Source organism: Syngnathoides biaculeatus, chromosome 18, assembly GCF_019802595.1.
Source record: "Syngnathoides biaculeatus isolate LvHL_M chromosome 18, ASM1980259v1, whole genome shotgun sequence".
In the NCBI taxonomy this organism is placed as follows: Eukaryota; Metazoa; Chordata; class Actinopteri; order Syngnathiformes; family Syngnathidae; genus Syngnathoides; species Syngnathoides biaculeatus.
In genome coordinates this window covers 16709109-16736165 of record NC_084657.1, presented here as the reverse complement: position 1 = coordinate 16736165, position 27057 = coordinate 16709109, and the positions used below count along the sequence as shown (strand labels likewise).

Sequence of the window (27057 nt, the reverse complement as noted above, 5' to 3'; positions counted from 1 at the left end):
AGGCTATCAAAATATCTAGCTTTGCACTGTACATCTGTTAATACTTTGAGCGACCGATTTTATTTCTGCACTACACTTTGTTTTAAAATGCTTTGAAACTTTGAATTTGAAATCATATTCCATTGCCTTGTTATGAAATGTGCTTTATAAATAAAGTTGTGTTGTCTTGCCTAAATTTAAAATTGGTCTTTTTATGTTGTACCCATGTTTTGAAATTTTTGTGAGGATTTCAGTAAATGTGTTATGATTCCTTATCAAGACTTCTCTTTATGAGTTGATTTTTTGAAATCACGCTAAAGAAGATGCACTATTCATAATTAATTCACTAGTAAAAATAAATTCTTAATACATTTTTATAGGACTTCAAGGAATGGGTGCATTTTAAACTGACTAGTCGTGCGATAACCTGGGACAATGTCAATTGTGCAAATGGTGCAGAGGCCACTCAGGTATGAGAGGATCCTGTTGGTCAACAACAGATGAGCAGACGGTGCAGCGTGGTCAGATTACCACAGTGAGCGCACAAAAAAATCTAAAATAAATAAGACTAATTTACATGGCAGTATGTAACAAACTCGAGACAAAAAAAAATGGTAGTATGTTTCAGTTGAATTTTAAATTAGCTGTTTAAGAAGTTAATTGCAAGGTGGAAGAGCCTGTTGGATTGCCTACTAGTTTTGGTTTGCATTGTTCGGTACTGCCTACCTAAGGTAAGGAGTGTGAGGGGCAGCAGTGGTGAAGGATGCCTCCTGAAGTCCATAATTAGTATTCTTCGGTATTTAGTTCGTTCAGATCCAGGTTGTGTCGACTGTACCACAGCTCCAGGCTCTCCACTTCCTGTTGATACGCAAACTCGTCACAGTCTTTGACAATGTCGATGACTGTGGTGTCATCTACAAACTTCAGGAGTTTGACAGCCGGGTGCGTTGAGGTGCAGTCGTCTGTGTGGAGAGCGAATAGCAGCGGGGAGAGGACACAACCTTGGGGTGCCTCGGTGCCGATGGTGCGTGTGGATGAGATGGTGTCCCCCAGCCTCACTTGCTGTGAGTTGCTGGTTAGGAAGTTATAAATCGACTGGCAGATGGCAGGCAAGACGCTAAGGTGGAAAAACTTGGAGGATAGGAGTTCGGGGATGTTTATACTGAAAGCAGAGCTGAAGTCAATGAACAGGATCCTCACGTAGGCCTCTACGCTGCCGAGGTGTTCCAGGATGAAGTGCAGTCACAATTATTTGAATTCACCCCACTAAAACCCTTAGCATTTTTGTTTTTGTATGTGCGTTATGCTGTTTATATACTGAATGTTCTTGATACAGTTCACCCCCCCCCACATATTCTATATATTACACCGTTCTGTTGTCACCATCAGAAAATAGTTTTTAAAAATGTCATTTATTTTTTAACATAAACAGATAAACTATAACATTTTAAAAATTTTGAGTCTTCATACAAAGTTATGGACAAACAAATTATACACAAGACTTGCACAATAGGAAGATCCATCAATGAACTTGGGTGCTAAGCCTGAGGATCAAGCTATCAAAGTTATAAAAGACTTCCAGAAAATGTTTCTGAGTTGCAAGTTTGACCTTGCTGTGACCTTGACAAACTGCTGTTCAAAATCTGTGAGACCATATAAAATTTAGAGTGATGAGCTGTGTTTTCACAATGTTTGAGAACCTTCCTTAGGCAAAATCTTCAAAGCATCTTTATTGGAGCTAATAAATTCTCTCTTCGTCCAACAATTCTTTGTTTTTTCAGCAGGGGGTAGTCAAACCGCACCAAACTCATCACTGCACCTGATTACTACACATACCCAGTTTCTACCCTCACAATAATTAAACTTGCTGAAGTTGGTGCACGTGAGGAGCAGCTTTGATGAATTATTCCAATAGCTTGGATTACAGTATTCAAAGGTGTGTATTTTCTCATGCTGTGAGTAATTTAAATATGGCAGAAATCTACAGCAGAGAAGACATTAATAGCATCTAGGATTCATAGATGGAAGTCATACTGTATTAATTATCATTATTGCATAAGCTTAACTCTAAGTCAATTGGCTGAGAAGGCAGTGCTACTTCTTTATCTATGTAAATATATTAGAATATACAGTAGTTTAACTCTCTTCCCATAATTCATGCAGTATTTCCAAATTCTTAGCATGTGAGAAATTCACATCTACTCCTCGGGAGACCATTGCAAAGTATACTGTACTTCCAAACACAAGGCCCAACTATGGTCTTTATTTGTAAAGAGAGGTAATAATAATAATAATAATAATAATGATAATCCTTCCATTTTCTTAGCCACTTATCCTTACGAGGGTCGCGAGAGTGCTGGAGCCTATCCCAACTGTCAACGGGCAAGAGGCAGGATACATCCTGAACTGGTTGCCAGCCAATCGCAGGGCTTTCCAGCTGAACCACTGTGCCGCCTAATAATAATAATAATAAACATAGAGCACATAATTGCTCAAGCAAACCAGACGGAGGCATCGCTTGAGGGAATCACTTGGGAAACCAGAGCAGAGAGCGAGCCCATGATGATGAAACTCAAGTGCAAGAGACATTTGTAAACCATCTCATTACCTGAAACTTGTATGACACGCTTTTCCTCGGTTTAAAAAAAAAAACCATTGTAACCTTCTTCCTTGTGGGTAAAATGACACCAGCGTGAAATTAATAAATCCATTTGTTCCTCCACACCAATAGAATAGTGCAACCTTTGAGTCCGGTTGAAATCAATCATGGTGTAGTGTGAGACTCAGCAGTGTTCGCACGATTTATGCATTGATTAAAACAAAAATTGCTCGGCTTAATTCAATCATAAATCACGTGTTCCACCTGATGTTCAAAACTGTGCCGAGCTATAAACTCTCACTTTTAGTCCAATGCGTCCATCATTTAAAAGGCGTGGCAATTTGTACAAGAATCAGCACACAACACAAGTGTGTACAAAGTATATCATCAAGTGTATTTTTTTTTTTTATCTTTTTGCACATTCTGTACACATATTGAGATCAATTTCACATGAACACTATACAATAGCAATGAGTGAGGGATGAAATATTTTCCGAGCACAGAGCCACTCACGTCGAATGGCACTTTTCATAAAAAAGTAACGGGATCACAGAGCATGAATAATAAGTCAATGTAGACAGAACCAAACAGGGGAAATGGCTTTATATTAGATCCATTGAGTAACAGATTCAGCACATATAAAATGCACAATGCAATAAAACAAAAACATTTGTTTGTCCCGTCCTCGTGTTTTCTCTGCTTAATCGGAGTCATGAATAATGCAGGAACACGAGATGTTTGCCGGTATCCGAGGAGAGTGTGTGCTTTTTGTCTGAGTCAAAGGCAATCTAAAATGGAACATGTTAGGAGGAGCTGTGACAAGGTACATCGAAATATCCGAGAAATAGCAATACAATTCACACATCATCAATTATTGATCTTATGGAATAGTCTTTAAGTCACTGATAGAAAAAAAAAACAATACGTTTGGCTGTTTTACAAGGAATATCTATGTCTCCACGATATGTTTACATTTCCTGTGTGCTTTTGGATCATCCCTTAAAAGTTTTTTTTTTGTTTTGTTTTGTTTTTTTTTTTTCCCTAATGGAGGGTACAAGATGGACACTGAGCTGGCTTCATAGTCACTTTCCAAGAAGCAAGGATGGGAAAATGTTGTGCAGCCCGAAAGTTGGGCCGCAGCATTTCTGGGTCACCATTGTGAAAGCTGTGAGGGAGGCGGGAGGGGGACGAGCATCCTGGACGCTGATTCTTCTTAACTCTGCATCCACAATGCCTCTTGAGTGTGCTATATATACATACAAGCAATGTTTACAGATATACCTTCACTTGGTGTAGACTGAACTGTTCACATTTACCCTTATTTTGAATTAAACACTAGACCGACCACACAGAAATAAATCACTCCAGTCCGTGTCACTGCAAGGTTCCGCAGCCAGAGTGCGTTGAGTGATATCCCTTTTTAAACATCCTGTATTTTTCATGAGAACATCCCAGTATCATGGCTTGCGGACAGAGGCAGGGTAGGCTGCGGGGGGCTTCAAACGCTCATTATGAAACACAGCTGAGGAGGTCTTACAGAAATAAAAAGGCTTCCTTTTTTTTGTTTTGTTCGTGTAACACAAAAACTCAACAACTGTGTTTGTTCTGTTCCATAGGCAGTGGTCGAAGAAAGTGAACACAGCTTTGTTAAAATGGCATTTTTTTTTTGTACGTAACTGGAAAAGAAACAAAATGTCACTTGACTCTTGCCAAAGTGCTCTTTCATGCAACTTATTATGCCATGAGTCAAATCAAGTTTGTTTACGGTGATTCGAGACATTTTTTAGGGGGGAGGGGAGATAGTTTGGGGGATTTTACACCATCATCGGTGGCAACATTGACAAAATAAGTACAGATCTGGAAAATAAGCACCGAGGGCTTTAATTCCATTTCCGACCGTGGTTTGTTTTGATAAGATTTTATCTTGGCATTAGTACAGAAAAAGAGAAAGGGTACTCGTATACCGATGGTTAACATTTTAACTGATGTTTGAAATCTAAACGGCCTTTATCTAATTTTATTTTTTTGGTATAGAAATTGGATATACGTGTAGTATGTTTCAATCGACCCCAACCTTGACCACACACAAGGATAAATGATCAGAAATATTGAACGTTTGATTCTTAGAATTGTATCCTGAGCAGATTGAAAATCACTTTTAGCAAGTCCCCCAACAAAGACCACTTGCTCAGGATAATCTTTTAGAGACATCCAATACGAGCGTATTTGTTGACTCTGATTGGAAGTGGGGAAGAAAATTCTCAAATTCAGTCAGATTATTTGTATGTATGTAGGATATATTTCCTTAAAATGATGGTCTATCAACACCATACATTTACCCCAAAAGAAGAAACGTTACCTACTGGTCCACCAAGTTTTAAAATGGTTGGACAAAATGAGGGAACGTTTCTTTATGTTTGACTTTCATGCTTTGACAAGTGGGAGTAATAAGCAAGTGATGGAGACACACACACACACACACACACACACACACACACACACACACACACCACACACACACACACACACACACACACGGAACAAAGTAATCTTTCTTTGCTTTGGCAATAACAAATCTGTTAGAGGTTATAGGAATGTGCACCCTGAATTGAATAGTATCTTGAAGCACATTTTGATGTAATGCATTTTTGGTTGCTTTTCTTCACCGGGTGGATGATTTTGACAATGGCGAGAGCCTTGTGTGTTGGTTTGTGCTGTTCCAAAACTGAAGCCAAAGAGAAATGTCACCTTTCAGGATGACACTGACCCCGGGCATAAATCCAAGTCAACAAAAAAATAGCTTAATCAGAGGGAGATTAAAGTTTTTGACTGGCCTGTTGACATTTTTCAAAAAAGACTTGAATGCTTTAATTGAAGAAAAACAGCTTGAACAATTATTTGACAGTGTGCATATTAATTCAGTCTTCTTGTTAGAGCCCAAGCAAGATGGAGCCAAGGACATTGTGAAAATGCCTAGTCATTATTATTCTTACGCCAAACAATATACTGAATATATTTTAAGAATTTCCAACAACTGAATATTTGTAGTTAGGCATTCACAAATTTGCAGATTTTTTTTTTTTTGCATATCCTCTTTGTTATACATCTCATCTATTTGCTGTTTTTGTGCTCAGGACAAACGGATTATTTCGTTGCCATCGAGTGAAATCCTGTTGTTTTGGGTGATTTTGTGACATTAAAATCATTGATAAATGTATCAGAATCACAATCAGGATCAGCTTTAATGGCCAAGTGTGTAAAAACACACAAGGAATTTTTCTCTGGCAGTCGGTGCTGCCCTGGTACGATATTCAGAACCAAGTATTTTTGTTTGCGTTTCAGATGTTCTATTTTGTCGGCGGTCCTTGAAAACACAGTAGTCTAATAACACCACAAGATCCAAGCCAGACCAAGACGGATACCTACTGGCCCAAATATATAGAAGAAATAACCAATACCGGTACCGCACCAATTTCCTTCAAACTCTGTATCCTTGAATCGAGTCCTCTGTCTGGCACACCTTGCCAACTTTCATACCGTATGTCCCACACTGTTCGTTTGATTTTCCGTTACATTACCAATGCTATAGTTTCCATTAATATTTTTAAACTTGGAAAATTTGGAAAACCTGCTATTTTAACTGATCTGTGTTCACTCTCTATCATAACAAAGGACAATGACGCTAGGGACCGGGATTACAAAGAAAAAGAACAAAGAACTCAACCCAATTCCTTTCACTGGATCATATCCATGCTATAAACAAAGTAACACCGGATATGCCTTTTCCATCGAGATCAACACATAAAAATGATACACTTACAAGTAGTGGTTGATGGATGACAGCATCAAGGTAGCTGTGCAACTGTGAGGAAAATGTTCGCGTTAACTGCAGTCTACATTTGACAGTTGCCTTTAGTTACCAGTGAAATGTCTGACATCCAACCAGAATTAAAAAAAAAAAGCCAAAAAACAAAGAAATACTGGTGATTTGAAAGTGGAGCACCCTCACATCCTCTCAGTCCTTGCCCGCCTACTCATACGTAATATTCTTTATCCTTGTTCTTTTTTCCCTTCGTGATTGCCTTGGCCACGGAAGCCGTTGCTGTGGTCTTGTCTTTGACCACCGCTCCGTTGCCTTCCACTGTAAAATTGTTGGAAAAATTGTGGCCCTGGTCTGTCTGGTAGGAGCCCTCATCCCGGTTGCGGTACTTGTACATGGCATAGAGGAGGATTAGGATGCAGAGAGCAGCAGCAGCCACGATACCAACCACCATCCCCGTGGTGCTACTGGACTCCCTGATCACTTCCACGGCGCCCGGTTGGATCTTTTCATCGGAGGCTGTGGGGTCGGCTGTGGGCACATGGGGAAAATTGGGGGGGTAAGTTAGTCCCGGTGTGTTTCGGGAGGAAGGGGGAGCAGGGGGCAGAAGCACCTGGTCTCGGGTGTTCATTTTGCCTGCGGGAATGTGGAGCTGGTCGGGGTTGGTGGTGGGAACATAAGGGGGTAAAGGGCGGGGTTTCTGGACTCCGCCCTCACCGGCGGCAGGAGGTGGCGGAAGGACTGTCCTGTCGGTGACCAACGGGGAGTTGTTATTATTGTAAAAGTCCTCGTCATCAGATTCCGTCATCTCCCCAGAGCCGAAGGCCGAGACCTCCATGGTGTCACCACAGTCTTCCTGGTCTGGGGGGCAGGAAGGGTGGGGGGGGACTATCACAGACTCTTTGGTGGTTTCGAGAGGGGACAGGAGGGTAGGAGGAGGAGGGATGACAGGGTAACGGGTGGCGATGGATGGGGGCTCAAGGGAATCCACTGTTATAATAGGCAACACTAATTCACCTCCTAAAAAAGAAACAGAAAAGGTGGGGGGGATCCTAAATTAGAACAGCAATAAAATTCTGCCTGAACAGTTGCGCTCATTACCATAGAGGCACAATCTGCTCATTAAGTAGAATATCAGTAAAGAATAAATTACCATTAACCAACATATCAGTGATATTTTCTTAATGATCATTTTTACACAGTGAGACTATTCAACATTTACTGCAGCAATACATAAATTGAAGCCGCCACTTTGGTCTTGACTAAGATATGCAAAGTCAATGTGTGGGTGTGTAGCATAAAATACTCCTAGCGGCTCACATGAAGACACAAATATACAAGAGGACTCCTGAAAGGAAATGATAAACAAAGGACAAAGCAAATCACATACAATAAACAATATCTTGTGCACACGTGTAAGCGGTGTTACAGGGGGTGAAATCAGTGACACTCCACTTTAATGAGGAACCAATCTCAAACAAGTACAATAAGATCCATATATTGTACGTGTACATACCATCCCATAAACCCCAAACACACTTGCCTTCTATATGTAAATAGATATCACATGATACACGAAGGTCACGGAATCCCATTTTGATTTTATTTGAATCCAAGGTTGTGATATTTCATTCTGGGTGGTATTTTTGCCTACAATGATACCGCCATCTTAATCTGAATCACATTTATGGTCACAAAGAAAAATGTTAAGGTCATGTTGATTATTGAGAGCATTGCACCTGACTTCAATATGGAAAAACTCTTTAAATGGCTGCACTGGGGAGTGGCAAAAAGCTCACGCTCCATCCGCTATCATTCACTCTTATCGACTCTGTAACATTGGAGCTTGTTCTGATAATAGTTTAGTAGGATTCTAAAAATTTACTTTATTTTTATGATACCAGTAGAAATGAGTCACTTGTTCAAATGCTTGTGTATGGATGAAGCGTGACATGTCGATATTAATTTTACGTATTCTATCAATAAACAATAATCGAATGGAAAATGTAATTGCCTCACATTAGTCTTTTTTTCATTTGTTTGTCTTTCTTTGTTGCTTCCTATCAAGGGCGTGCAAAGACTTTTGCAGGGGCAGGTGTTCAAAGTTAAAAAGGGGGCACATGGAACAAGTTGTCTTTGCAAAGCTTTCCAGGCTATTCATGAAAACAGAGTAAGAAAGGACAATTACCTCAAGGACACGAGAAATTGCAGTATTTGGCAAATGTGCAAACCATTTGCTTAGTTGTTCATCAGAATAATAATAAACCCACCAAATTGTATTTTGCACGCAATTTATACTTATTTTGTGATCATGTCGCAACCATAGAGTGGCCAAAATAAAACTGCCATATCATGCTTAGAGCTCTGTATAAGTTAGTTGATTGATTGTCTACAATTGAGAAATTGATTTCAGAAGGTGGTCCACCTTACATTTTCCATCCACGGCTGTCATTGTGTCTCTCCCCTGAAATACTTTGCCATTGTAGCAATTGAATTTTTTACAGTGTCAAGTTTGACCCATCAATTTAACACTTTCTGGAGGACAGTAAATGAAACCTCAACAATACATTCATATCCCGCCTGATCTTGATTGAATTTACCAAACAACTGGTTGAGTTAAAATACAAAATAAATCACAACTGGACAGATAATTACCTTTCCAAGGATGGCACGAGATGGAAAGATAGTGAAAAGGAATCGAACCACTTTCTGAATATAATTTAAAATTTCAAATCTTCATATTATTTTTAGTTAAATAGGCTTTCTGATTTTCTTATTCCTGTTGAAGCAAACAAGTTACCTTTGTGTTTTAAGCAAAACAAGACATTCTCAGACTTCAGCTTTTGGAAAAGAGATGAACTTGTTTCCACATTTCTGAGATGCTTGGAGTCCAACACTAACGCAGTCATTCCCAACAAGTACCCAGTCTACTCAGTGTGAAGTCCCAAGGCTCACTAAAACCTTAAAGCAACACTCTGATCAACATATGAGGCTAATAACAACAATTTTCCAAACATAATAATTGGACAAAGCAGTGAGTAGCTTCCTTCATAACGTTCAAATAGCGAGCAAGTCAGCTGATGTCCGGGAGGTAATGTTGGCATGGCATATATGGTGCATTCAAGCATAGCTCAGAAAAGCGTGCCATATCATGTTCAAAAGAAATTTAATACAGTAGTTTTAATGGCCGTAAAATTGTTTTGTGTGCATGGATAAAGGGGCAGCAGGGGAAATCTTCAATGGTGCCTTGTTTTCTTGATCTGTTATGGCACCCATGATTCTGCTGAAAATTTTATGTCAGATAAACATGAATCTCACTCGTGGATGAGCAGGTCCTGCAGGCATGGGGAGAAAGATGCCGCAGCCCCTCCTTTCTCACATCCACTCTCTCTGTATTCAAACTTTGAACTCTTTTTTTCATTTGCATTTTTTCTCCACATAAGTCTTGGAAAAAAAGGGGTACCTTGCCCATCAAGGGCAAAAGCGTAGTTCCCCCCACTCACCCCTGCTTCCCATAAATGACGCAGTGCAGAGTAAAACCTACAGCACTTGTGTCTTCACTGTCACTTATGATCGATGCACCTGTCTGAACAGTGTGGCTAATGTAAAGGTATAAGACATGACTAGATTTATTTCTCTGAAGTAGCAACCCCTCAAGAGTATGTTTGAGGCACTTTTATAACGTGTCAGCATTACATCGATCAAGATGTGAGTTGGACGGTAACAAGACTATTCAGGTTTCCGCTTGCTCCACAGTTGTTAGACCATGCACACCTAGATTTCATTTGTCGTGTTACCTCAATTAAGTGATGTGGTTCATTTAAAAGGAGTTCTCTTGCATTTTTTTGTCTCAAGAATGAAGCCTTATAAACAAAACCTCCAGGTGTGAAAGTGTCAAGAGGGTCCACAATGGAGGAGGAGCAGAAAAGAAGTGTTTAAAAAAATCGATTGACTGGTGAGTTAAACACCGTCTTGCTGCTATAATGTCACCCTATTTACAAAGCAGTTGTTTTTTAAAGAGAAAATTATTTAGTGGTAAAGTGCTCATTTGCTCGAAGGATAACACAACCAGTGACTAAGTGAGCATTGATTTGGAGAACAAGACACCATCGCAAAGCTGAGAAGATCAGTGAAAACTCTCTTCCTTCCCTGTAGGACATTTACAGCACCAGAGTCACGTACAAAGCCCTCCGCATCGTGGGGGATGCCATCAATCCATCTAACAGCATCAACCTCTTCAGCCTGCTGCCATCAGGGAGGAGCCTGTGGAGTCTGCGGGCCAATACTAGCCAACTCACGGCAGTTTTATTCATCGGGCTGTCGGGAATCTGAACTCTCTGCCTCGTCTACTTCTTCTGTCCTCTTCCCACCTGGACACTGACGCCTTACAAACATGCACATACCCCCGGCACCCAAACACAAATACACACGCACACCAGATTCAAGGGCATACCAGCCACTTTAGCATCAATGGGGATTTGTCATCTAGTTTTTTTTTTTTTTCTCATTTGTCTTGGCTCTCAGATCTTGACTATGTTGCACACATCACCGAATGTTTATTTGCACATTCAATTCATACTTTTATACTGTATGGACAATAGTTGTATTTAGCTTTTTCTATTGATATTTATATTATTTGTATTGTCTTTTCGAGGATCGCGGACCCTTGATTGCTATCATTTCCTTCCTCTGTATGTTACGCATGTTGAAGAATTGACAAAAGTCCCTTATAAACTGTAAAAGCACAAATTTTGTGCTGAACCTTTTGTATTCATGCTGATCTACTGAGAATAGAGATATATTTTTGTCATAGAAGACCCACCTGTTCCCGGTTCACACTCTTCAAGGTCTTCGTCATCACTTGGACATTCAGCTGACGCCACCAGAATATCATCTGAATTTTGCGGCTGTGTGGAGAAAAAAAAACAAAAACAAAAAAAACGATTTTACAAACACACAGTCCCACTGCTCACTGCCCTACAAGCTTGTTTGCTGTGTGGTTTATGAGCAAGAAATGTTGCAGTGTGTTCCAATGTGCCACTTCAGTGTTTTTTTGCTTGGAGCAATGCTAGTGAAAGAACAAACAGAATATGTGCACATACTCTGCTGTTTTTCAGTCTTTGCCCCGATGGTGGAATCTTCCGTGTTCATAAGGAGTAGCTCTCTTGTAAAAAAAGGAATTTCTCACCCGGCTAAACACAACTTTTCATTTGGTTCTGTGTGAGCTGCATCTTGGAATAACAAATTCTCTCATGCTAAATATCCTTTTTTTTAAGAAAGAGGCTGAGGGCACACAGTAACCTCAGTATAAACCTGAGCAGAACAGTGAATAGATGGTTTACCCAGATAAATTGAAAATATGCTGTATAGAAGTCTATTCAAAGGTCATAGTAGAGTTGACAAGAGAAATGCAAATGAATCCATCAGGAAGCAACCCAGTATTGCAGCTTTGAAGAATCCATCCATCCATTTTTCTACTGTGTTCGTCCTCATTAGAGCCGTTGGTAACTAGTGGAGACCATCCCAGAAGACTGTGGATAAGAGTCGGAGCACATTCTGTACTGGTGGCCAGTAAATTGCAGGCCAGATAAAAATGAACGACCACCCACACAATTTTGAGTCTTCAATTCACCTAACATGGAATGTGGGAAGAAGCCCGCAATAGTCCATACAGTTTCTGAGCTGAGATTCAAACTCAGAACCTATTGACTGTGACACAGCTGTGCATACAAGTACGTACAGTGTACAGTATATAATTATATACTGTATATAACTATGATGTAAAAAATAGTCAATGGCCCCAGGCTTCCATCCCGGACCCACCTGTGTGGAGTTTACATGTTCTCCTCGTGCCTGCATGGCTTTTCTCCAGGGACTCCGGTTTCCTCGCACATCCCAAAAACATGCAACATTAATTGGACACTCTTAATTGTCACAAGGTGTGATTGTGAGTGCAGCTGCTTGTCTCCATGTACCCTGCGATTGGCTGGCAACCTATTCAGGGTGTTACCCCGCCTCCTGCCCGTTGACAGCTGAGATAGGCTCCAACACTCCCGCGACCCTCGTCAGGATAAGCGGCTAAGAAAATGGATGGATGGATAGTCAATGGTAAAGTGAATCATGGCTCTGTGTACAACTGATGCCACTTGTTTGTGTTCTTGTCCGTTCTATTTACTGTGTTTACATTTATTAGTCCAAGTGGACATTTCCTTGGCAACACCAGTAGTACGTGCGTTTTTATTATAGCAGGTAAGCTATAATGTTGACAAATGTTGTATATCAAAAGAGGTTTTGTGGCTTGTTAAAGTCTGAAGCCAATTTCAAGCTTTAACAGCACCTTTGGCCTCCAATTCCAGCAAAACACAGGGTGCTCATGTTCCATTGAACCCAAGCACAAAAGACTTCAAATTTAATCCTCCTGTGAGACTAAGACCCTGAAATTTTAATTAGTCATCATATTGGAGTCACACAATGAGAAATGAAATGTTTGGAATTTGTCTTGCTCCCTGAATATTTCTCTCAGAGTGCCACTGATTGCAAAACAACACGTCACATTATCTGCTTGATTCTAATTGCCCATTTGAATTATACAAAGCACAATCAAAAATGAATCTCCAAGTGCAGAACATAGAAAAGGACATTGTGATTGTATTACGTAGGATTTGAGCATATTATTTCACAAAGGTTGTTGACAATAAATAATAAAACCCACTGTATTAAAATTCAAGCTTAGTTTTTAAAAAAAGCTGTATTTAAGTTCTTTACAACAAGCTTATTATATTGCCTCTTTCCAATACTACATGAGACTATCCATGCATCCATTTTCTTGGCTACTTCTTTTCACAAGAGTACCTAACCCAGCCGACTCTGGGACAACAGGCGGAGCACTTTTCAAGGAAAGAAGTACAAAAATATCTCATTGTGCCATCTTTGGCATCATGTTTGTAGTGGGGTTTCTCTCCGAATTTGAATCATTGTGTTGCTGTCGGGTACCCCTTTACGTGATATATGTGGAGCCCTCCACCCAGAGTAAGCTCACACGTTATTTTTGTCATTGTTAGCCCTCGTGCCCTCAAATATCACAAAGAAACTACAAAAATGAATCCACCACCCACATACCCATAAATGAAATGTTTTTGTGACGTTATCAGATAAATATTGATTCCGAACTGCTCCAGATGAAGTATGTGGGACAATTATATGCTCTTGCGTTTTAGTGTAGTATTGATGATTTTTACTATTGCGTCGTGCTAGTTGTAATATGGTGGAACGGTGGAGCAGCTGTAGAGAGTTTGCCTCACAGTTCCGAGGACCGGGGTTCAAATCCTGGCCCGGCCTGTGTGGGTTTTCGCCGGGCACTCCGGTTTCCTCCCACATCACCAAAACATGCATTCATTGGACACTCTAAATTGCCCCTAGGTGTGATTGTGAGTGCGACTGTTTGTCTGTCTCCATGTGCTCTGCGATTGGCTGGCAACCATTTCAGGGTGTACCCCGCCTCCTGCCTGATGATAGCTGGGATAGGCTCCAGCAATCCCGCGACCCTTGTGAGGATAAGCGTCTGAGAAAATGGATGGATGGATGGTTACAGTATCAAGAGATGGATTAAGTCAGGTGAGTCCTGACTGAAGGACCAAGAACTAAATGCAGTAGAGGTATGTTTTTTTTTTTTAAATCTGTAAAAAAACAACATCGACCCCATACTGTTTGCTTTTTAAAATTTTCCTTTTATGCTCTGACCTTAGAGATGCTTTCCCTTAAGCTGGGGGACCGCTGCCTGCGGGTGGTGGTGGTCGCCATAGTGGTAGTGGTCTCCATGATGGTGGTGGACATGTCGGACACTGCCAGCGGGGTGACAGACGTGGTGTCGGTGGTCAGCACGGACAGCGCGTCGCCCACAAGACGGAGGTTGCCCTCCACCTGAACGCTGGGGTCATTCTCCGCTGCCAGTTTGAGCACCTGTAGCCCGTTGTAGTAAAGGCCAGAGATCTGACCCTGGAAGGGTCGACCCTTGTCTTGGCCGCCGATTTTAATGGCGGCTTGGCTGTTAAAGATGGTCAGCTGTCTCCCTACAAGCCAGGCAGAGAGAGGTTGATAGAAGAGGACACACACACAAAAAAAGGTAAACCAGGCATGAAAAAGTACTGTGAATTGCACAAGAGTACAACTTGAACCAGGTCAGTGAGTATTGACATTTCGTTGTGATTTACAAAAAAAAAGAAAAAACATTTACATATTAAACGAGGGGGATTTCCACTTTAATCATGCAGGTTAGAATAGATATAAGTGGTGCTCATATTTAGGTCTCTATTTTTGCATTTTGCCATTGTAAAATTAGATTTCTCCCTGTATGACATTGGAAAGGGCCGGGTGTTTATACTGGATCTTGTTTTATCGCTTAACCTTTACCAAACAGGAGCCATAATTAAAACTCAAATCACTTGCTTTAGTGCAGTGAGGGGGAAAAAAAATCCCCCAAAATGGAGGCTAAACTCTACTCGCTATTGAATTCTGCAGCCATTAAAACTCCGAGTTGTCCTCCAGTCCAATTGTTTTACCTCCTGAGAGGGACAATGTCTCGTAACAGCGCCACTGACAGCAGCTCCACTGATAAGCTAAATCAGCGAGAAGACTGCAGTAATGGGCCCGTTTCAGGAGAATACTTATTAGCAAAGTTGGTGTCTGCAAACAGTGATCCATTTGAGCAGGCTGTCAGGGCTCTTTTGTCACGGGCTAAACCGGAGCGAGGCGACTGTGACATGGTCACTGTAGTGCACACAGAAAGCCAACAACACAGGGCCGCGGGGGACAAGGGAAGGAAAGCGGTTCACTTTGGGCGATCACATCGAAAGGTTAAGCTTACATCGGTTTAAGGGGAAGAGGGAGAGACTTTTAGTTCACATTTTACTGTCACGAGTCAAAGTGCAGCACACTTTAAATATTTAAAACAAATTGTTACACACAATTACACATCTATTTAATACGAAGGAATGTTAGGGCCACATTGAAAAGGGGGGGGGGGCGAGAATAAAGTTGTAATGTTCTAAGGAACCAAATTCAGGTTAAGTTTTATTACATCACACAAAAAGGTAATACTGTATATAAAATGTTATGAGAATAAAGTTTTACATAAAGGAAAGAGAAACCTACCATACATTATGTGAGGTAAAATAAGTTGATATTTGTTCAAATCCCTTTTAAAGTGCCTCTGTTCCGCATAATATTACAATTTTACTCTCATTCTAGTAGAACTTTTTGGCTGTAGGATGTTGACTTTATTCTCATAAACATTTTTTTCTCTATATATTGATTGTTATAGTCATATTTTACTTTATTATAATCATCTTGTACATTATTGTACTATACAATTCTTCCCATAATATTATGACATTGTTCTCTGTTCTCAAATAGAAATGACTTCAAAAATCCCAATTTTGTTTCAATATAGTTCTGCATCGATCTCATAATTACAACTTTATTCACGAAGATGTACAACTTTCTTCTCGTGTAGTGTCTTTTTTTTTCTTTTCTTCTTTTCGCTGTAGCCCAAATGCTCCTTCGTAAGTTAATGGCAGTGGTTAAGAGGGGCGATCAAGACCAGGGTATGGGTTATGTGTTTTTAGTCTGTTGGTTTAAAATCTGTTTAAGGGTTCAGCTGGTCCACAAGGTGCAAGGGTGACAAGGAAGGAAAACTTCAATATTCGGTGGCATTTTTTCAGATTTATGTTTTTCTGCTCTTTATTAGTAGCAGACATTACGACGTCCAATCAAATTGGTGGTAGGGTAGTTACACGTCTGGATAATAGGATCCTTGTCACAATTGTCTTGTGGTGCTGCGCCTCTCGTTGGGAGGGGGGAAGTTAATCACTAGTTAGTTCAAGGATTAATTAACCAATCAATTCTGTTTTTTTTACCTTTATCGAGTAGCCACTCGTCAACTACCCGACCGAGTCTGTACGGGATTCTTTGCCTAGCAATAGCCAGTCGCTCATTATCATAGTGTCCTTCAGAGAATTTGGAGAGACAGGTTAAAGGTTAACGTCTGCAAGCTGAAAGATCACAGGGTTAGAAACAGAGTTATGAAGGCTAACACCTTTAACAAGTTGGTTAAGCATCTCTCAGTTAAACGTATCTTTACTGACTAGTTATTTGATTTTTAAGAGCAACAGTTAGAGAATTCAAGTTTAGGCTGGTTATAGCTACACTAGTTAGTATTGATTAGCTGTTTTTAGCACAGGAAAAAAAAAGTTTATATACTTTGAATAAAGAAATGGTTAATTGAGCTAGCATCATGAAAATCCAGACATAATAACAAAAGCAGATAGAACAAAAAAATGACACATTCAAAAAGTCAGACATGAAATCCAAGCTGAATCCAACATCAGTTTCAGTGATAATTCAGCATGGAGAATTTAGTAGGAAATGAAAAAAAAAACAAGTATGCTCCAATTTTACGAGAATACTTCCACTGTTGGAATAGAAATTGCAGTATTTTCACAATTCAAAATGTCATTTTTGAAAAAAAAAAAAAAAAAGTTTTTCTTCAAACTATTGTTACGGTTAGCCTTAAAGCATGATTTCCTACTAAATTCTGATGAAAAGGAAATCACATTTTAAACACTCATATCTCAGATGTTAACATTGTAATAAAGACTGAAAGACTATATTCTGACTACACCAATGTGAAAAATCACATAACTGATTTATTACTGTCCAAAAAAAGCACCATTACAATAGATATAGTTTTCCTTTATTATTAAAAAAAGAAATATAATTTTGATTTCTATTAAAAAAAAAGTAAACATGCTTTTTGTTGGACAGTGACAGCAGAGCACATAATTATATATATAAAATGAGGTAATTTATTCTGGAGGTGAGTTAATTTACACATTACGAGTTGTGAGTCAAAATAAATAAAGATTCAAAGTATGACGGGAAATATGAACCCACACATGAACGAATATATGCATACATAAAAATTTGAACAGGCCAAAGTCATCCAATGTCGTCAGCAGTGGGCGTGTAATGAACATATACAGTAAATAGGATTAAGATTATGGTGTAACATGGAAGAGGATGCACGATACATGACAGTTTAAGTCACACTGTGTTCAAACTTTCTTATACAGCAAATCAGCTAAAAGTGTTTATGCTGGGTAAATATAGTCATTTCAGTCATGTAATACAAATATTGATTGCTAAAGTAGAAGCAAAGGGTGTATTTTTGTGCATATTTTCACTAGCAGCTGAAGGCAGAGAGGGAACTTCCTCGTGGAGTGCCTGCTGCTGCACCTGCTCTGAAGAAGGTCGACTGCGTTCAGAGCAGGTTAAAGAGCAGCCAGCCGTGATTACATCAACACAGTTTGCTTTTTTTCCTTTTCAATCTGCATGCAAATTAGATGTGCAAGTACACAGGCGGGAGAACCTTAATCCCTTTTGGGTTTAAAATAAGGTTTTGACGAATATATTCTCTCCAGGTTTGTATCCTGTGCATTCATGTAGATGGAGATTGAGTCAATAACAAAATGTCAAGCTACTCATAACATTTTTTCCATTAGATTCCTTTGCAAGAGTATCAATTAATCTTTTTGAGCACAAAGACAGCAGACGTGGACGGCATGACGAGGTTTGCTGGACCTCATTAAGTAGGTTTTGTGTTGCGCACTGCACAACCTCAACTACACGAGTCGTAAACTAATGTAAAAATTGAATTTTAGAATAGGGGTGAAGAGAAAATAGCAGCTTTTCATGTACTCCATATGAACATGTTTACTTATCTACAAGAGGGGGAAAAACAATAGCAGCAATGACACCTGCTGATAAAAATCCTTTAACAGCGTGATATACTTAGCAACACAGCTTCAGACGAGTGTATCAGTGTCACATTATGATTGTTTATGCAACATGAAAGGTCCACTATGGATATGCGGGTGACAACTTAATAGATACTTTGAGAGTGATGCAGAACAGGGAGAGCTGAATTCAAACCTCCAGTCATTCAGAGATTGATCTTGAGGCCAACATGTAATGGGTTTGCCTTCATTTAGCACACAGTTGCTGTCGTTAGTCTTACCTGGAGGGTAGCGCTCAATGACCGGATAGTTGTCCACCTGGAGCGTGGCATTGCCACCGCTGCGTGTGAAGCGTACAACATGGTACTTGCCGTCATTTACCATGACAGCAGGCTCATCAATGGTGATGTCATCGGTCCCCACGTTGAAGATGACACCGATTTTGCCTTGATCCTGCAGATGACAACGAATGGATAACGCACACCGCCGTTAAGGATGTGAAAAACACATATTGGGGCGGAAATCCTCTTGATGTCTGTTTGTTAGGCGGTATGCGAACAACGCAGCATGAGGACACGAAGGTCTTCTGTCCTAAACGCTATCAGAAATACTGACCGACATGAACAAACCTAAATTCAAATTTTTGTTCCATGAAATTGCATTAATTTATTCCCAAAAGTACATTCTTTTCATCTCGTATTTTTTTCTGTTGGCGGCATTGCGTGCAGTATGAAGATGTGGTTGTCAGACTTTTTTTGGCTGTCTAGTGTCATAGTAGAACAGCTCTAACTATCATAGATAAATTCCATTTGTGGTTTTGACATGCTTAGCAAATAAAGATGATTCTGATCTGTTGTATGAATATAATTGTTTTAAATGTGCAAGGGCTGAAAACTATGTCATAGTATATGGTGTCACTATGGTGTGAAACTGTTTTTCACAATTTATTCTGAAATGGCGCTTGGGAGTCTGGCATGGGTCGCGCCTCCCTCACTACATAAGAACTTGAGCTGCCCGGTAACGTAGTTGGTGTAAATTGGCTTGTGTCCACAGTTACTGTTCAATTTTGAAGATGAACATCCGAAAGCGATTTTAAGTCAAGTAAGCTACCATCATTTTGAAAGTTGATGGATGTACTTTTACAGTATCTACAGTATAGTTTTTGACTGACAGTTGACCGGGGTGTGGTTTGAGATCAATCAGAAATAACAGCAGACACAATAGTTTGATTTTGCACTAATTTCCTACTTGCCCATTTTTCACATTTGGCAGTTGTGAAACTTCTTTCATTTTCTGTGCTGCATCAAAGATAGATGATTTTCACTTTTTCTTGCTTTACAATGTCAACTTCAACTAGAAAAACGCATCATCATCTGAACAGTAAATTTAATCATCACTCTAACATTTTCTAATATCTCACTCATTGACTCATTCACTCCCTCAACTTCTCGACTGCAATCTATAATCAGTTAACAAGATCAAACTGTTTTATTTTAAAGTCACACTTTAATTTAGTGGTCTATTATCAGTACACATTCAGCCGTAACAAAGTCAGTCGCACGTCAAAATGATCAGACAAATGTTTATTTCTGTGACTTAACCTAATGACCACACGTTAGCTAAGGCAGTGGCCTCAAGTCAATTTCACTTCACAATCGCTTTGGGAACCCTGGAGCAAACAAAGACAATTGTCGCTGACTGGTCCCTTTTTTGCAAAACTGCACCTGTCCACAAAATGTAATTTAAGTCGCTGTAGTGGTTTTTCTTTGTATAAGAAAGAACGCGTGAAAAACCTTAGGTATTCTCTATCCCTTCTCACTCCAAACAGAACACAATACAGCATGTATAGAGTATGTGGCAAAAGCTCTCCTTTGGCTTCATGATGGGTGTCGAGACCGAAACCTTGTTGGGCCGGTGAAAGGATATCATTTGTGACGCGGCCAGTATGTTAAGCTCTTTCTATGGGGTTCAGAATCGTTTCCTCTCAGCTGCCAGCTCAGGTTGCCTGATGTGCATCTCTCCTGACACAATCCTGCTGTTCCTCCTTTGCTTGACCAACTACAAGACACACATTCACACGCACACAAAAACACACTCACACACCTACACACACGCACACAGTACACACTTCCCCCTGTCTTCTTGCCTCTGTCTGCTACTGACAACCTTCTGCAAAGGTCAATGCTGTTTCCCAAGATAGCCTTTTGGGGGCACTGGTAGCAAAGAGTCCATGTGTCTGTGTCCTGTGCACACCCAGACTGCTATACAAGGTCAAATTAGTGATGGCCCTGCGATACGCTCCACACAAAAATGCAGAACAGAAACTGGCTTCCAAATATGTCCCAATTAGACATAAAAAAATGTTGCTGAACCCCCCCCCCCAAAAAAAAAATATCACTTTGAAATGTATATTAACACTGTACCACTGGATTGATGATACCTTATCATGTGGATCTAGTTACACTGTCCAGGCGGACTGAATATACGTAGTGTCCAACGTATGTATTTTGTTGCATGTGAAAAAATCCAGCAGTATGCTAACAGTTCATTAGGGAGGACCGTTGACAGGCAGAGACATGACTATAATAGGAATGTCAGTTGTGCACAGTTCTATGTCGTGCACATGATTAATAATCATTATAATAAGGAAGTTTCAGCCAGCATATGTCTTTTGTCTTTCAGATGAGTGGAATAAGATATGCAGTGGCTGCAGGGCTTTCTTCCATCTCCAGCTGCAGTGTGGCACCGTCAACAAGACAGAGGAAGTGTAGGCAAATCGAGTGGGTGGAGTGTTTTGCTGTAAAGAAAATACGCTAGTTCTCTGTGGCACATCAAAAGTGCAATATTTACTGGGTTTACAGACAAGGTGTACATACAGTATCTTAGACCCCGCATCGTGCTTTATATTTTTTCCTGTTTTGTTGTCACATCAGCGCAGTTGCTCCCAAGCTTATTCTACGATTTGTGCCATATTAGATCATTCCCCCTCCTTCATCCTCCTGAAAATTGAATGACTGCCTGAATATGTAGAAAGAAATGTCTCTTCTTGCCTCCGAGGTATTTGCTGCTACTGCTGAGGCTGTGGTGGGATATGAAAGCTGTCTTAAAGCTTCGCTCACCCTCTAATCATACGTAAAATCCAACTGGAACCCTTTCGAATGTGAAATAATTATTCATGCTGACATGGCTGGTGTTACATATGAAAGTTTTAAGTGTCTTCAAAGACATCTAACATCCCATTATGTATATTAAAAGCTTGAAGTCGTGACTCTGGGTTGAGCTCGTATGAAGAAGCCGTCACGATGCAACGTAGGGAGAGATAGGTGGTGTCAGAGGACATTTTTGAAGGCATTTACTTTGTCCAACTAAGTGATATTAATATTGGGTGGGTATTTGTTTAAAAGATGATAGAGCCTATTAACGAATGTTTATACCTCTTTGGGCCTCTCCAGAAATGGGTTTAAAAATCACAATTTTATCTCGAAAAGACTTCTTCTTTTACACGAGAGTACTTGTGTTCTTTTCAGAAAGTGGTATTATTATCTCAAGTCGTACAAACATGCATATTGCATGAGAGCTCGGCATTCCTCAGTGAATATGAAAGTATTTACTGTTCTTTTTTTCCCTTTTACAACAATCACTTCCATGTATGAGCTCTCACAAAGTTCAAGTTCAAAGAGAATTTAAGTATCCTCAGTGCATGTTTAAGTACAGACAATAGAGATATGCTGGTATTTTTTTTTAAAACCATGTAATGGAAATCACGTGTTTCTTATGGCACATAGAGAGGGATGTTCAAAGTCCAATTTGAACACGAATTTAGGTTACCAGCTACAGTTCAACAAACTCTAGACGTTCCAAATGAATTTATCGTGTGTATCAAATCAAGTTGGTTGTGAGGGATGGAATGACTCACATACATTGTATTAGGTCATCTAGTAAAAACATTTTCATCTAACTGATATTTTAAAAAGTGTGGTGGGGTTACTCTGATTGCTCCTTGTTAGTTTGCAGACACAATATCATGACATAAACAACAATGATCCTTACATAATTCAAACATCTCTCCCCGCCTAACTACGTGCGAAGTCAAATGGAAATAAAACCGGGACTGTTTCATGTAATGACCCAGAATAATTTGACAGATTATCTCATTTTCGTTGAAACAGCACTGATTTCCTTAACATTAACCTCAAGGATGGATAGCGGGCTACATGGTGAGAGTCAGCTGATATTACCAGTTTACAATGGGGTTATTACCACGCAGATCTCCTATTTGAGGTGAAAACTGGATTATGTTTCATACATTACAATGTACGCATGTATGTAACAAGCCTTTCCTAACGTTGCTAAGCGTTAAAGCTCACCTTCACTGAAGTGTTCAGGACAAACATGGATCTAGCCAGAGTGAGATCAGCTCTGCTGATTTGTGAAAGCCACAATCTAAATCCTGTTTAGTCTCCTCGCGCTAATTAAAAATTGGGACTGGTAAACACTGAAATGAGTCTTTGTCCATCCCACCACCTGTATTGTTGCAGCCCCACACTGCATAGTAATTCTCAATTTTTGATGTTGGCTATCGATCGAATTTCTCGATCCAACCACTCAATAAGCACCGGAAAAAGATTTATATATATATATATATATATATATATATATATATTGTGTGTGTGTGCGTGTTTCTACATCTATCATGGCTGCCCTGGGCGTTTCTATTACATTATTATATTTCTGCTCCCCACCTTGCATCTTTTCTTCAGAGGGGTGTCCCACACGGTGACAGGCACAAAGTCTCTGTACAAACACCGATGACTGACATGCCGTTACACATTACAAAAGCGAATGGCACGCTACAGCAATGTAACAATCCTCTGGTGCTGCACACAATGTAGATTGTAGAAACTGGAACTGGATACAAGAATTATTGATCCACTAGCTGCAGCAGGCAAATGCACAAACATTTTTAGGTGTTCAAGCTAAAAAAAAAAGGGGCACCTATCACTAAAATTATTCATAGTATGAAGAAAAAACTATATTATATATTTAAATTGTGGATTTATTTCTGTTAGCTCCATAAACACAGTCAATAATACACCTATTAACAAAGCAGGTGACGATTTAAACTAAATGTCGGGTTTTTCGGACATACAAAATTGACACCATCTAAACTTTGTTCCAGAATTAGTTAACATATAATATGAATGACACAATTAATTCTTTTTAGAGAGAGGAAATTAAAAATACCAATGAGATATTATGGTTCCACAAGTGCATTCACCTGCCACTGTTTAAAGGGCCTCTGATTAACCCAAAATCAAATAAAATGGGAGGAAGCATATGTACAATTCTGTCAAGGCCTCAATTAAATACCCTTCAAATATCAAAACAGTGAGTGGAATCGATGAGTACATTATTGTTGTTATTTTAATATTGATGAATGAAGAAAAAAAAACGCCCAACAAAAAGGGCACTTTTTTTTAATCCACTTGGAGTCCATGCACATGCCTGAAATCTGGCAGCAGAAGCTGCAGTTACAGGGCTGGACTGTATGATTGAATGTCAAGAATTCAATCAATCAAGGGAGACTTGTCTAGGATTGATTAGTTTGGGTATTTATTTGTATTTTCTAATGTTGGTTGGTAACGTTAGTTGAAAAGCAAGCAATCATGGTCACATCTAGCCCTTAATTACATCTCCTAGGTTGGGCATTTTTCTTTTTGCCTAAACTCACTCAGATTAAAAAACAAGTCCCAAAGGACCTTTCGAGTGCTGGCGATGTAAAACTACCACATTCTTGTCCAAGCGGTCAAAAGAGAGGTCTGTTGCTTTTGAGATTCATTTGCTCCCATTTCTCTGCAAGAATCTACTTGAACCGGCCGATCGGAGGTCTGACATGAAAAGCCACTTGATGTCTGCAGTTTGCTTTCACAAGAACCTCTCGGTTCATGTTGACTGTGCTTGCGTTTGCACTGAATGCATCCCCTTGCCTGTGGCTTCCATTTTGGCCTGATGTTTATAACGGTGTAAGGACGACATTGCACACTATTTGATTATTACATACACCTGCAACTAGAACACCTTTTAAATGACATTTAATGCCATGTACAGTAAAAGGCCCACGACTATCTTTCTTACTGCAAGTCTACATCAGTGGTGGGGGCAATCCATCGCAGTTTGATCTCTTGTATTCCCAATGGAACACTAAATTACTCTCTCTCTTCATATTCAACATACAGCTTTGATAATATGGCTAACATAGCGAACCCGGTAAATAAAAGCAATTTTGAATGTTCTTTTAATCCCAATCGTGACCAAGCAAAGCTCATTTCTCAGAGATGAAAGAAAGTATTCCAAATTCCCCATGCACAATTATGTACACTATCGTTGTATTGTCGTGCTTTCTTCAGTGATCAAAGCAGTCTCGACACTTTAAGAAGAAATTCTATCTGAAGGTATTGTGTTCCCGGTGTTTTATGCATTTAAAATAAAAAAGTATGTCTTCAAGCATGGCAGCGCAACTTCAGTTGTCTACCAAACTTTGGAAAGGACGACTCCAAATACAAATAGAAGGCAGGAGCTGAGCGAGAGAAACAAAGAGGGCAGACATATCAGCCCCTTTCGTGAAATGCAAAATCAGGAAAGGACATGATGCTTTAAATAAATAAATATGTATAAAAACGGTTGTATTATGAACATTCACAAGGATCTTACAGGCGGCTCTGTAACATGACAATGTTGACACCCTCTGATTATACATCTGCCCGCTATCTAACTAACACTCACTACAGTGAAGCGGCATTTTCAATAAAGTTCCAAAATGGGGTTTCTAGCCAAGGGTAGGGTTTCAAACAAGGCTTAACATTTCAAATGAGTTTTTCAAGGCCAGTGCGATAAGTTTTTAAGTTCAAGTATGAGTGTGTGTGTTTGTTGACGGATTTGAGACTCCAAAAGTGGAACTGAGTGAGTCCCTTTCTTCCTTCCCTCTTTCTTTCCTTTCATACATGCTTGATTGTATCCTATCCTTCCTCACTAAAGAAGTTCTTTTAAAAAGTGTATAGAGCTCGTCCACCCATGTCACAGAAATCACGTGACTGGCAATATTGCTGGTCAAACAAAGCATTCATCAATGCTAAGTCCGTTGAGATGAAGGAAAAATATGTCTTATAGCACAGTGCCAAGAGTTTTGTCTGATACCATTAAACATTTAGAAGGTGATAATAAACGAAGGTAGGTGAAAAAATAAGAGACACTTGGCATAGAGGACCCATATTTAATGCCGAAGTCGATGTTTTCGCCGATAAGAAATTGGACTGTTAACTGGCTTCCGCTTGTCTTGGACAAGTGGATCTACACATGTATCTGGTGAGTAAGTCGTCGATATTTACACAGATGAGTTTGAAAACGTAGAAAAGTCTGGACGTATACAAATACTTCATTGCTGGATCTTTTCTCAATCAAGAATAAATCCCACATAGTGATAGAGCCACTCAGATTTTTTTAAATACATATTCCCAATATTTAGATAGATGACCCTTGGTTTTGCCCAAACTCGCATTTATTAACTATGATTGGGGAAAAAAAGACAGTGAGTCGGCTTCTGCATACATGAAGCGTGTTGCAGCCACACGTTAAACTTCGGTAAACCTCTCCGTGACAGATATTTTTTTAAAAATATGCATTGTTCTCTCAAATAAACCGCTGGGATAGGCTTCTGCCCTGTACACGGAAGCGTGTTGCGGCCACACGTTAATCTATGTAAACCTCTGTATGACCGGTTTATTTTCTTTTTTTAAATACACATTGGAATCATTTGAGAGCAATGCATATTAAAAAAAAATGTCTGTCGAGGAGAGGTTTACCGAAGTTTAACGTGTGACCGCAACATACATCCATGTATATTGGAGATGACTCCCTGTCATTTTTTTCTTTTTTTTTTTAAACGCATTGTTCTCAAATGAGCCAACTTGGCATTATAAATACTTCTTGGGAATTTGAGATCAAGAAGAATAATTCCTACCTGAAATGAAGTGATCGCTACCCAGTTGTGTGCATTTGGTAGGGCACCACCCATCACATTTAATTGCCGAAATCCATCGATCTTTTCTCGTCCTTTCAGCTGGTATTCTATACAATAACCTCTGAATATCTGTCTCGTCTGTTGTAACATCCAACAGCACAACATGTCTCGGGCATTGTGAATATTCTGCTCGGGTTCAATATCCCCCATTCTGTTGAGCAGCTCTTTTTGACCGGCAATATGGCGCCGTGAAAATGGTGACGTCACGTGCACGAGCTCTATACAATATTCCCCCCACATTCATGGTTTGGCACAGCTGGATTTACATATTTAGAGATTTTCTTTGAATTTATTTTAGTTTTGGAGGACCAACCACCATTTTTTTTTTAAGGAAAATGATGTTTGGTTATTAGACTTTTTTCCCCCTAATAGAATTGTCATGGCCGCCAATTAGTCATGGACTTTAGCTATTTGCAGTTGGGCCTGCCCCCTAACCCCCGTGAAGAGCTTGGTACCACTGTACCTACTATTGGCCCCCCTGCAGTGTACACATTAGTATTACCATTCCCCCAACATTAACCCAGTTCAGGAAAAAAAAAATCTCGACTTCGATTAAAATCTTAAAAAAAGCTCTGAATTCGTATAAAAAAATGTCAATCGGAACAACGATACACAGAACCCGGCGCACGTTCTCAGTTATTGTGAATTTGTAGTGGTTGATTGCGTATCATTTTTGCTTGAAGTTACACGAGTAAATTACAAAACACGGGAGGAAGGTATTGAATAGATAACAATGAGAGAAAGACTTTTAACTGAACCGGATTTACTCCTATTGCATTCACTAAGTAAA

At 39.7% G+C, this 27057-nt stretch overlaps 1 protein-coding gene across 8 annotated transcripts in view; it reads right to left on the bottom strand.

The window, feature by feature from the left end:
- Positions 1-2951: 2951 nt before the first annotated feature.
- Positions 2952-27057, bottom strand: part of nrxn2a (neurexin 2a) — a 160988-nt gene continuing 136882 nt past the window's right edge. For 5 of the 8 annotated variants that reach the window (XM_061804446.1, XM_061804453.1, XM_061804448.1 and 2 more), the window contains 5 exons: positions 18472-18643; positions 16313-16402; positions 14139-14467; positions 11221-11305; positions 2952-7418 (listed from right to left, as the gene is read on the bottom strand). In XM_061804446.1, the coding sequence (XP_061660430.1) occupies positions 6613-7418; positions 11221-11305; positions 14139-14467; positions 16313-16402; positions 18472-18643 (1482 nt within the window). In that variant the 3' untranslated portion in view covers positions 2952-6612. The remainder of the gene's footprint in view (positions 7419-11220; positions 11306-14138; positions 14468-16312; positions 16403-18471; positions 18644-27057) is intronic. The other 3 variants (XM_061804450.1, XM_061804451.1, XR_009792612.1) reach the window with 2 other exon arrangements.